Source organism: Scomber scombrus, chromosome 21 (genome assembly GCF_963691925.1).
Source record: "Scomber scombrus chromosome 21, fScoSco1.1, whole genome shotgun sequence".
Classification (NCBI taxonomy): Eukaryota; Metazoa; Chordata; class Actinopteri; order Scombriformes; family Scombridae; genus Scomber; species Scomber scombrus.
The window spans coordinates 14,890,413-14,903,345 of NC_084990.1; the positions used below are offsets into that span (position 1 = coordinate 14,890,413).

At 39.8% G+C, this 12,933-nt stretch overlaps 1 protein-coding gene across 1 annotated transcript; it reads right to left on the bottom strand.

Moving 5' to 3' along the window:
* Positions 1–5,709: 5,709 nt before the first annotated feature.
* ghdc (GH3 domain containing) lies at positions 5,710–11,717 on the bottom strand. The gene is made up of 11 exons (XM_062442665.1): positions 11,500–11,717; positions 11,036–11,326; positions 9,568–9,764; positions 9,038–9,232; positions 8,805–8,924; positions 7,989–8,286; positions 7,130–7,319; positions 6,693–6,764; positions 6,453–6,586; positions 6,244–6,332; positions 5,710–6,157 (listed from the first exon to the last, which is right to left on the bottom strand). The coding sequence occupies exons 1-11, from the start codon at positions 11,582–11,584 to the stop codon at positions 5,936–5,938; spliced, it is 1,893 nt and encodes a 630-aa protein (XP_062298649.1). The 5' UTR covers positions 11,585–11,717; the 3' UTR covers positions 5,710–5,935.
* Between the last annotated feature and the right edge of the window lie 1,216 nt (positions 11,718–12,933).

Consider the following 12,933-nt stretch of genomic DNA (forward strand, 5'->3'; position numbering starts at 1 on the left):
CTTGACCCAGATGTGGGACAGCCAACAGCTGGCTGGTGGTCACACCATCCCAGAGGCACAGCAGGTAGCTTCCAGGTGCAGGAGACTTTGAGGGTGACTGTCCGCTGCCGACAGCGGGGACACACATTTAAAAGCGGCCACCCTTCTCCAAGCGATGCCTCTCTCAAAAGGCAATAGTGTAGCTTGGGAGGACTAAAGTAGCTCACTCCTACAATGCAGAGGTGTGGAGGGTTGTTGTTTAAGTAGTAGAGGAAATAAAGAGTGGCAGTCACCAGCAGCTGCTCAGTCAGAAAAAGAGATCAAGTCCAGGTGACGCTGAGATCCAAACATCTTCAGATGTGTCAGCCCAGCTGTTGCTATTCTGATCCTTTCAGCCAAAGAGATCATTCAAGCAGCAACGTGAAGGAAGTTATCCTTAATTGTTAGTCCACTGTGCTTTCCCTCTATATGAGGAATCTGCAAGACAAAGGACAGTGCATGTCTCTACAGCTCCCGCATCCCTCAGCTCAGTGCTCTGTCTGGATGCTGTGGCAGAGTAGTTGCATCTTCTTGAGCTTTCTCACTTGCTCCTTTCTCTCCCTCTCTCTGTCTCTCTCTTTCTTTCTCTCTCTCTCTCTATCTCTCTCTCTCTCGCTCCCTCTCGCTCCTGCTCCCATACACTCCTGTGATATGCCAGCCAATGAGATGCTGGTATCCTCTGTGGGGACCTGTTTCCATCTGTGATGGGGGTATAGAGAGAGAGAAAGAAAGGAGAGTTGGATGAAAAAGGGAGGGCGGATGCTTTTGGAGCAGCTGACAGCACCATTACACCCCATAGTGCCACTATCAGCACATGGCTTTTGTGTGCATGTCTGCAAATCAAGGAAAGATGGATTACCTGCATGCCAGTTGATGCAGCCTAGTGTATTCAGCTGGACTGTGTGCTGGTGTGCTACTCTGTCATGGGACTTCAGGGGCATCTTGAAAATGGAGGGAGTTAAATATTCAGATTTTTTTTTACTTACACATATTTTCTGTGCTAAGAGAAGAGCTCCAGAAGCATTATTGAAACAGATCCTACAACCCCATTCCTTGAGTGTATGTTTCAAACTTGTCTCACTGCAGCTCTCATTCAGCCTCTCTGGATGAAGCTGGTCACTGTTGCCCTCCCAGACCCTTCAGCATCCTCATGAAAGAATTAAAGCTCCGGGATAAAAGCCGCTAAGAGCGGATTAAAAGGATAAGCCAAGAGATGTTTTTCATGACGACTGGATGCTAAACACACCAAAGTAACATCGTGTCTTAACTCACTTTGACCCAAGTAAACAATACAGCTTAGCCAACGAGGGAAGACCTCTAGAGAGTGCAGATGCTTAATAGGAATAGGAGACAATTGTTTATCTTAAAACCACATCATCTCCATTTTTAATGAAATCTGTCAATATTAATCTCACTAAGTTTAATAGTAATGGTGGAAACATGACCTTCTTCTATTAATAAATTAATGTAACTGTCATTAAATATTAATTATTATGAATTGAACAAGTAATGTGGTAATTAGGGATACTTTTTGAGGACATGAGTAAACATGGTCCATGTGGAGGTATAATTTAGGGATAGACATAACTTATTTTAACTTGTTTTTACAGGAGGTGTTTATTCTGCTCATTTTTAAAGTGGGTGGTAAAATATTTTCAGCAGCATCTGAGTTTTACTACAATGTGAAGCTGAATTGTTTCTTATTTGTCACTGTGATTTATGTGGAGCTCGAGGACGGAGGTAACAATGCAGTGCGGCAGTTGTATAGATTTTCCTAGAAGCTAGAAGAAAACCTCAAATGAATCCCGCAACAACCATATATCATTTTGAAGCTTTCCTATATAACATTCAGCTCCTCACCTCTATATTCAAATTAGCATGACGGTCAAAACTAATTGTGTAAGGCTGTGTTCCCTTGGTTAACTTCAGAAAATAATATATAGCCATCTTTGTGACATCCTGTGCTTGGAACTCGAATATTGTTAGTTTATCTATGCCTGCCTGTTGGTTTGAATGTTTAAATCTCATCAGTATATGTCTTGGACTATCAGGTGTATGTTTATGCAGAATGAGAGTCAAGAAAAAAGAAACAGATAATATGCAACTGTATAGTGGGCATGTTGGTATTGGAAAAGCTGATTAGATGCTGCAGCTGTGTGGGAGTTTCCTACAGCCAGAAATTAAGATTGTAATCTTTAGGGTTGTTGTTTTATGAACTCAACTCTGAGACACTTGTGCAAGTGTCCTTTCTTTTTTTATGGTGTAGATCCTGTTGATATTATTGTGTTGTAGAATGTAACAATATTGAAAACGCTCTTTTTGGTGTTTTAAAAATGCAACGAAAACAAAGTGTTGTACAGCTGATTGGTGATTAAAGGTGTACAATTAAACCTTACAGCTGCATTTGGAGAAAAAAAAGACAGCCAGTGAAAGTAAAAGACTGGCTGGCTTACTGGAAGAGAGTATTGTTCCTCCTCTCGGATCCTATTCAAACCCTGGCAGCCCTTCACTGCTATCTATTTTTAATGGCCTCTCATTGTCCTTTCATGTTGTAGTTCATCCATCTCTCCTTGTCACTAATAAAGAGGCTAATCCATTAAACATGCTCACTATCTACTGCGCAGTCTAATACGACAGAGTGACGCACAGATGGCCGGCTGAAATATTTCCCTAACTACATTTCCCACAGTTCTCAGCTCCTTGGGGAGTGCTGGCATTTACCTGGACGGAGTACATTACAGTGGGGTTATTAAGGATGAACCATGGAACTGTATTTGTGTTTGTGAACTTTAAATCTACTGGAGGTGCAGCTTGAGGGACTTTTTTCAATCTAAATTGAGAAAATGAAAACGAATTGTCTATTTATAAATAGATACATTACTTACCTTCAGTGAAAACCCACAGCCTGGATTTGAAATAACTTGCTTTAATCCGGTCTTAAACTGTGAGATAGTTAAGTTATGTGACCATCTTCATTCACTCAATGTGCAAGATCCCTTCTCTCAATTAAACACGTCCTCCTTCCCCATTGAGAAATCAGCCTGTCATTCTCAAATCTCTGCTGTTTACATTGAATTAACTTGTGACTGGAGCAGATGGGCTCAGAGGCTATGTGTGTGTGTGTGTGTGTGTGTGTTTATATGCATGTGTAAATCCTTGAGGCACGTATGGATGACAGAGGAAGACAAACACTATCTCACTAAACCTCCACCAGGAAAAAAAGCTGATCTGTAAACAGTGAAAGCGTGGAAACATGCTAGATTTCTCTATCATGCTGTCATTAGACTCAACTCTGAAATCAAACTAATCATGCACAATAAAATCCCAAAAGCAGACTTTCATCATTAAAGGTGCTATATATAAGAATTGTGAAGCAATTTACATGTATTAATCACTTTCTACAGCCAATGTGTGAATGGATTTAATGTAACTTTTAAAAAAAGAAGAGAGAGAGAGAGAGCTTCCCCCGACTTCCTCAGTTGCTTTTACAGCCTGTGGACTGATTTCTATGTGAAGGACTCAGGCCGGTTTGTTGGTAAAATCCCAAAAATGTGACATTTATGCACATTCCTGAGTGCCTTGCATCTCTTCTTTATTAATTATCTTAATTATTTAATTCACAAATGAAAATAATTGACACAAATTCAGAAAATAGGCTCATGTTTCAGTGTCATCCTTGTGGATTTTTAATGTCTTCAGTACAGTATATGTTTTTAAAGGTTTTGTGAGATCAAGTGTTTCACAATTTAGTTTATTTTTTTAAGTATAGATGATGTGTGTGTTATCTATTTCCTCTGGTTAAAATGACTATGTCTTTTACAGTTTTCTTGATACAACAGCAAGGAATAGCCATCATTTTCTATTGTTTCACTTCTTTTTAGAGCTATAAGAGATCACTGCGCTTAAGATCCAGAACCATCTGAGTATATGGAGAGTTATACAAGGTTGATATTAGTTGGTGTTTTGCTCAAGGATACTGAAACTAACTCCTGGCTGTCTTAGTCATCAATAAGATCTAGCATCAGTAAGATGCTAGAGTTTCACATCTTCAGGTAATTGCAGGTTAATCAGTATAAAACCTTTAGGGAGGAAAACACCATCTCAGTCTCATGAAAACGCTTGATTGGTTTGAGCTTCAATGAAGGTAAATTTAGTTCTTTTCTCTTCACTGCTGTGTTGGTCTGATCATACTATGAACCCCAAATACATTGAGAACAGTGTCAAATCTCTGCTGAAATGGGACGTTACTAAAAATATTAACCCACTTTGTGATCGGAGAGACCTGATGGAGAGAAGCCTGTCTTGCAAAAACACACGAGTGTAACAGACTTTCAGACAGGGTCAACTCTGATCTGGTCTTATTCATTATTCAGCTGCTTATGTGCCTCATCCTGCACTAAATATTGACAAAGAGTGTAACTTTGGTACGACCATATATCTCATAAATTCTGATAATGATAGTGATGTTTCTAAATATTTCAAGTCCATACTCTCACTGATTTCAAAATGACTGCAGTTAAAAATGACGTCTACTGAATTTACAATGTGGAGAATTGTTAACCTGTTTCATGCTGGGTTTACTTACAATGAGCTAAAACAGTTGAAGGCACTAAAAGTCAGCAAAATGACCAAGAAGCCACTGTTTTGCCTCAGTGATTAGAAAAAAATGTGAATTGAAGAACTAGAATGGAAAGCAGGAAAGATAGCTATTGACTAGCACCCTCTAGTGGTAAATACAGGTGTGGCACTGTACCGAAAAAGTCAGTCATATGACGTAGAGACATAGACATAGACATGGCAAGGACATTTAGCGGAATTTTGCAACTTACTGCAGCCGGTTCTAATAAAAAAAAGTGGCCCACCCCTATATTATCTGAAATACAGGTTATTCATTTGTTGAGATAAATGAAGATAAATGTATTAATTGAGTAGAAGAAATGTAGTCCCAAAAACGACAACGTGATTACAGGAAACTGAAATCGCTGCATTTACCTGTACCAACAGTCTGTGAGCATTCTCTATAAGAAGACACAAACAAGACAACAGAGACCAAAACATCAAAAGCTTTCTAATCCAGATTTAGCTAATCAGCAGTTTCTAACAAGCTTGCTGCTCATTAGGCTGTCTAATTTTACTTTATAATTTTGAATTGGCACTTAACCCACAGCGGATACATTAGATAAAACAAATCTTTTACGATGTTATTCTGTGTTGCACTGCAGCCCTGCTTCATGATTTCTGCAGACAACAGGGGTTTTATTTTTAGAATAAATTCTTGCCAAATGTTGCTTTGATCCTCACAGGTGATTGCACTTGTGAGACGCTGCGAGTGTGGGGATGCCATATAAATAAAACCAGATGGTGTCTATTCAAACAATATTATTTAAAAAATACATAGCAATGTAGACATTTTACAAGATTTAGCAAGGTTAGTGCAGATAAGTTTCTAGATGTTTGGCTTTTTTTTCATTTTCATCAAAACACCAAAGTGAATATCAAGCCAGTGGTGATAAGTCTTTGTAGCAGTTTTCAAACGATCAGAATGATTCACCTTAAGACCATTAAAAAGTTTGGACACACCTTCTCATTCCCCTCAGTGTCCAGACTTTACTTGGTACTGTATACTGTAAATGTGATTCTCATGGAAACCAGTCAAAGTCCCGAAACTGTGAATTACACAAAACCACAATAACTGATTAACAGTTCACTTTAATAAACTTATAAATATGTTACAAAAAACAACAAAACAATCAGTTAAATTAATATTTTTCTTTGCCAATAATGAATGATGTTCTGTTTTTGTGTTTGTCAGTCTCAAAGGCACAATTCATCAACTCATTCATGAGTCGTTGATATAAAAACTGGAGCCATTCTATCCGGTCAGTGCTGCTCACCACAGTCCACATTCTCCACAACTTCAGGAAACCGTTTTTCCCAAAAGGAAGTCTGCATATTCCTTCCTGCGCAACACGCGGTGCATTTTGAACGTGTTGGGTGACGTGTTTGAGAAGGCCATCATCTGCTTGCGAACTTCCTTGAAAGCACCCTCCGCCACCAGCTGCACCCTCATTGGTCCGATGCTGCCTTTGATACGGAAGGACTTGTAGACAGCTGAGTCCTGCTGGAGGCAAATGTCCAACTGGAAGGAGGGAGGATTAAAATAACTATTTCAAACTAGAGCACAAACATGCTGTCTGTTGGTGATGCTAGCCAGGATTGTCTTACCTTGTATCGTTGTGCCTCGGTGAGGTTCCTCACACCTTTCAGCTCTATAAAGACCTGATAATGAGGATCTGAGCCACCTGTCATATCACCTGCAACACCATGGAAACATACAATTCATTATAATGCAGGCTGTACCTGACAAACCACTCAGAAGAGTTAATACACACATATATCAGATTCCAAACTCTGCTTTGACTGAGGCTTATTACCCAGGATGCCGCTCTCTGCACAGCAGTAGTCAACCAACTGAGCTCCGGGCCACTGAGCAACAGCTTTCTTCAACGCATCAAGGAACAACGCCTCAGACACTTTCTCCCCCCGCACATTCAACATCTGTCCCCGTCTGGTTGGAGAAGCAGGGAGAGAATAGCTTCTTAAAGTCTGTGGTATATGTCAAACATTCACATGGACAGACAAAATGTTATACAGCACATGCGCAACAACTGTACCTGTACTGAAACTCAACAATAGGACACTGGTTGTGGAATCCGACAACTTTCACGATGTCTCCGACGCGATATCTGTAACACAGCAAATACCATTCATTTATGCAGCTGTCCGACTCATCAAATGTTCATGAAGTTCCTGGAATTAAACATTTAGCAGGTTGCATACTTCTTCAAGTTTTTATTGAATGACAGATTGTCTTACAGAGCCGGAGCATGGACAGCAGCATTAACATCCAAACACCTATGATACAAAGCAATTATGGAACTTCTCATTTCATAGTCTTTGTCATAGTTTGACAAAGGTGCACTCAGCTGACATTTGCCCTGTGTGACCCAAAGCACTTCTGTAATTTGAAGCAACAAGAAAATGGAAACAATTCAAGAGAACCTGTCTATGAATACTAAACTAATCTGAAAATAAGAAACATTTCACAGACCTGAAGAGCCCTGAAGCGTTTGTGATAACGAGCTCATAATTGAGTCCCTCCTTCACGTCCTCCATCAGCAGAGTGTGAGGCGTCTCCTCCTCCAGGCTGCTCTCTGGCAGGAACTCACAAAACATGGAGCGAGGACACAGCAGGTAGCGTCTGTTTGGCTCCTGAGGCCACAGGTTCACCCCTATGAGACCTGCAGGGCCACATACACACAGTTAAAGCCAATAGTGAGCGTAGATGAGTTTGTGACTTGCAAAGGTTATGCTTGTATACCCTTTTTTTATGACTGCAACTAGTGACAGTTTTCATTACTGAATGATCTACTAATTGATTTTTTAGATGGAGAAATTCAATCAATCAACCAATCAATCTTTATTTGTATAGCGCCAAATCACAACAAAGTCATCTCAAGACACTTTACACATACAGCAGATTCTAAACCATACTCTTGAGGTTTTAATTTTAAAGAGACCCAACATTCCCACATGAGCAAGCACTTAGCGACAATTATGGTTTTTCTTTTACAAATTGTCAAAAATGATGACAAATGCCCACTAAAAGATACCTAAAAACACCTGTAAACCTGCTAACTTTGTTCAACAGCAAAAAAGAAAAAAAGAAAGAAAGAATAAATGACTGCAAATGTCAGAATCAGTTGGACTGGACATCAAACAGACTTTACCCTGCCAGCTCGTTTGTACAAAGTCTGTGTAATGTCTGACTGTCCTATTAGATGTGCTAGATGACTTCATGAAGGTTTTGTATTAAAATAAACACCCTTTGTCAGAATAACTAGCCACCACCAGGCCACTACTCCTTTAGATGAGTTCATTTCAAAGACATGACAGGTGCAGGTGTCTACCTTCAGTAGCAGCGTAGAATGGTGAGTAGAAAGGTATTCCTTTGCAGTAGCTCTGCCTCAACATTTCCCCGTAGATCTCATTGGAGCCTGAGTCCACTGCTAGCACCAGGTGGAGGTGAGGCCAGAGGCGCTTTGCGATCCCCTGGAAGCCGTCCTGGAAGTGGACCTGGAGCTGAGCAGCCCTCTCTGGGTCTGGCTTCATCAGAGCCTCCAGCCTGGCCCTCACCTTTGGCTCCAGAGTCAGAGCGCTGCTGACCTTCCCTCTCTCAATGTCCTCTACAAGCTCCTGCCAGCGCTCCTGCGGGACATGGAAGAGATCATTAGGAATTACTTCTTTAATCCTTAGTTCATCAAACAAATTACCAGAGCTTTTTTTTTTTGGTCAGTGGGCGCTCGATGCTTCACTTGAGATTTCAAACCACTTCACTAGACAGGGGACTCAAACCAGCTACGCCTGAAGGATATTACAAGGAGTTTCCACCAAATAAACAACAGGTTGCTGCTGTTGGATGAAATTTAAGATGATTTACTCTCTTTTTTTTTGCCTCCCTCAATTTTCTGAAACATAAAGATCTATATTTTTAGATGATTTTACCTTCATGGATGCATGTTTTGCTTTTTCCTTTTTCAGAATTTCTACATTGTTCTTTACTTTAGCGACATTTTTGCTAAGTTTTTTTTCTCTTTGTGCATCTTATCACAAAAAACACTTCATAAAAGAATGATGGAAGAGGTCAAAGCAGAAATAAGTAACACAGAAAGTCTTTTCACATGACACACAAGTACTGTCTGTTGAATAAATCAATCATGCTGTACCTGTAAAGCAGTGAAAGCATAAAAGACTGTGGAGGCAAAGTTGGACTCTAGTGTTCCCACACTGGGATCTTTTAGAGCAAAGAGGAGATGCAGGTAGAGAGTGTCCTTCTCACTGGGAACCTGAAAATAAAATCAATACAAAATATATTTTTAAAAATCACTTGGTATTTGCAGTGAGTGTTAATTATGCAAGACAAAGATATGACGCTCAATAATCACTTTGTGCATCTCACCTCGAAGGCGGGTGCTGGGGTGGTGTAGAGGTTGAGCATGTGGCGGGAGGAAGCTGGTGTGGAGGAGTTTGGCCCAATGGGAATGCCGGCCTCTGATTGGCGAAAAGTCGGCGTGTAGAAGAACTTGGTTGTGCGCTGCAGGCTGTCTGTGGCGGGGAATGCCTGCCGCATGGCGTCTAAACCCACAGTCACCCCCTGGTGAAAACACACACATTATTACACCTTTAACATGGTTTTACATGCACAACAACACAGCAGAAAGAAACTGTTATGCTGACCTCAGCTCATAAAGTGCAACCTAAAAACTGAGAACATATGACTTTATGCCAAACTTTTACTTTAAAACTGAATTTTTAACTTAACTTGATGACCCCACACACATTTTTTAGCAACACCCAGCTTCCCTGGAGGACATTTTATGACAAGACATTGAAACTATCAACTGTCCAGACACTCATAAGGCTGGGTTTCCACATTTTAGACTTCAACTAGCCCAATACATATTCATTAGTATCAAGCAGCAGGTTCACCTGCAGAAAGAACTCAGCGTTGGTGTCCTTGGTGCTGAGCAGCATGGCGCTGGCCCCCGACGTCCCAGAGGTCAAAGCCAGGATCAGCGGCTTCTCTGCAATGATCACCTTCTCCTCTCCCACAGCGATGCGTTTGATGAACTCACGATAGTCCTCGTATGTGGTGATGGGGTGACGTGCCCGAAAGTCATCACTGTCTAAAAAATAACCACAAACAGCTAGTTTTAAGGTCTCTGTTAATGACTGAAAACTGCTTTCAGTTATGAACACTGTGACATCCAGTTGAAAGCTTCTAAAATAGCTAGTAAGTGTTGCCACATTTTTATAGACAAAACTTAATTTGTCAGAAAAATGTATATATCCATACAGTATATTTGGTATTTATTCAACAAAATACTGAGTATGCTGTCCATAATAGCTAGATTAGATGCAACTAACAATTATTTTGTATTATTTATTAATCTGCAAATTATTTTCTTGATTCATTGTCTTATCTCTAAAATATCAGAAAACAGTCAGAGGAAAGCCCATTATGGTTTCTTGGAGCCTGTGATAAAGTCAAAAGTCTTGTTTTATATGATCAACAGTCCAGAGTCCAAAGATATTCAGTTTACTGTCATGAATGACACAGAAAAGTTTATTTGCTTTACATCTGACAAGCTGCAACTAGCAAAGGTTTGGCATTTATTCTTGATGATGAAATGACTAAACTGATCATTTGATTATCAAAATAGGTGCTGCTTAATTTTCTATGAGTTGGCTAATAGTTGCAGTGCTATAAATAAGTCCCCTGAAGAGTATTTTAGAAAATCCCCCTTCACTGCATTGACACTATCATACCGCAACTAATGATTATTTTCATTATCGATTCATCTGTTGATTATTTCCTCAATTAATTGATTAGTTGATTGGTTTAGAAAATATCAGAAAGTGAAGAAAAGGGATGATCACTGTTTCCCAAAGATGCAACCTGAAATGTCTTGATATGTTATGATGACCACCAAAGATATTCAGTTTAGTATCATGGTATCAGACCCACATATTTGGGTTTTTTTGTTTGTTTTTTTGGAAAATGACTTAAAACAATTAATCGATCATCAAGATAACTACCAATTTTTTTTTTGCTAAAGGAGTAACTGATTAATTGACTAATCATTGCCGTTCTAATGTGAATAACATGGGGAAAAACATGAAAATAATTATACAGTTGGGTCTGATGCCTGAACAAAACTTTCTTGATGGGGTGGGAGGGGTGGATTTTGGGGGAATTTAGACTTGTGACCTTGAATCCTGGCTCCGGCCCTGCTGTCACTGCTCTCAGCATGGCATAGTATACATAACAGCAGTATGTAATGTTACATCACAGACACACAAGGGAAACATCAGTGTCACCGCTGTGGTACAATACATGCAAGTTGTTACCCTACATCAGTTACACGGCAGATAAATGACAAATATACATGTTTACCTTTTATTGAGCTGAAATCATACTGTCTTCCATAACATGTGTGCTGGTTTTTCTGCAGGCGCTTCAGCAGAGTCTCCTCTTGAACTTGCTTCACGTTGAGCGTGTCGGCTTCAAGTTTCCGTCTCTGCCGTCTGCCCAGCCAGCCGACCCCCTTCACCGCCACGTACTGGGTGAGGAGGCTGCTCAGGGTCCTGCTTTCACCTTTCATCTTCGAGCTAATGTCCCTCCAGATGAGCGCCATCCCGGCCAGAGAGCAGACACCGATGGCCGAGGGGAACAGAGGCGGCATCGCTGCAGAGAGAACCAGGGTTACACAAGGCAACGTAACAGCGGTAAACAGAGCCAGGTGAGGGCGCTGTTACTCAATGTTACAGCTGATAGTCTCATCAGCTGTTACATATCACCGTTACAGCAACTTTTCCTTATCATGTCATAGTTTCATCTTCATCTTTTAGTCCACTTACCCTGATTGTGAACCACAAAGGCGACAACAGCCGATAAAACCGCAACACAAAGCGCCACAGCTAAACGAAACTGATAGAAAGCCATCTGGGAGCAAATAAATAGCACCCAAAACGTGTCTACTGTTTTAAATGTGTGTGTGAATAATGATAATAATGTTTAGTTTAGTTGAGGTTTAAATGACAACGTAGCAACCTGAACTTTTCACTGTCGAAGCCGTTAGCGCTGCTTCCGTGTTTGGGTCATGTGCCGCATTCAAGGCACGTATGAGTTGTTGTAATTTACGAGACTCTTACTATTACGACTAGAAGACTAGTATTACGACTAGGAGATTTGCATTTTTTTCCTGAAATCTCTGATATATGCCACTTGGTACCTAATAATGTGAAAATTCTTGGTACCTAAAAATCAAACTGAGACTGGATATAAAAGACCGTCTTGTTGACGTTAACGTTCACAAATCGTTAACATGAGTTTCATTCATCCCATTGAACATGAACGCGGCAATAGCCCGTCGCGCTGATTGGCTGACTGACTACTGATGACATACATAGCCTGAGTGATTTCACCAAAAGAAACTTTCCATCTAAATCCCCCTCACAGAGAACTTCTAAATATGAAATATATTACAGTCCTGCAAAATTCACCTTCCCTCCCGCTGGTGCAACTATATGATCTATTTTACAATAATGTCTCAGCATCACAATTCAAGGTTACTCAGATTCCCAGTTTCCCCACAAGTTAACACCTAGGAAGAGAGTTAGACATGCATACTTGAGTTGTACTCTTGTAATAACAGACATATAAAAGGGTACCCAGCTCTTTAGGAAAATAATTTTGGATTTCTTTTGGTTGAATTGGAAGAAGCTCGTTTGATTCTCTATTAATATCCTTTTCCTAACAAGACATGGTGCAATAAAGTGTTCAATAGAGAGAAACCAAAACTAAAAGAATACATTTTTTATCAAGGATAATATTGAACAATTCTGTCTTTTATATCTCATTAATTGGAAAAAGCTACTTTTAGTAATAAGAAGCCTTTATCTTTCATTCTTTGAATCCAAACAATATGTGAAGGGGAAAAAACAATATTTAAACCTTCAATTTGTATGCTTAGGGTTTTGTATCTCTGACACTATATTACTTATTACTATTTATTTATTTACTTTTTGCTATTTTTTACTGTTACTTTGATTATTTCACATACTACTTCTGTTTTCTTGTGCTTGTTTCTATTCACCCTTTGTGTGAGAAAAAACATCTTCCTTCATATGTAAATGTTAATTAAAAGCCTTGCACACATACTCAGGTGTTTCCACTTGATCTAACTGATTAGCATTTTGCCAACATTGAAGGTGAAATTATGACATTAGGTCCTCATTCTCAATGGGAGCAGAAACAGACACATTTTTGACAAAACGTTATTTAATTATTGT

Coding starts and splice junctions, on each gene's coding strand:
- ghdc (XM_062442665.1), bottom strand. CDS start 11,584: ATGGCTTTCTATCAGTTTCGTTTAGCTGTGGCGCTTTGTGTTGCGGTT. Junction 9,233..9,567: donor ACGCTGAGTTCTTTCTGCAG/GTGAACCTGCTG, acceptor TGTTTTCACCAG/GGGGTGACTGTGGGTTTAGA. Junction 6,765..7,129: donor AACGCTTCAGGGCTCTTCAG/GTCTGTGAAATG, acceptor GCTGTGTTACAG/ATATCGCGTCGGAGACATCG.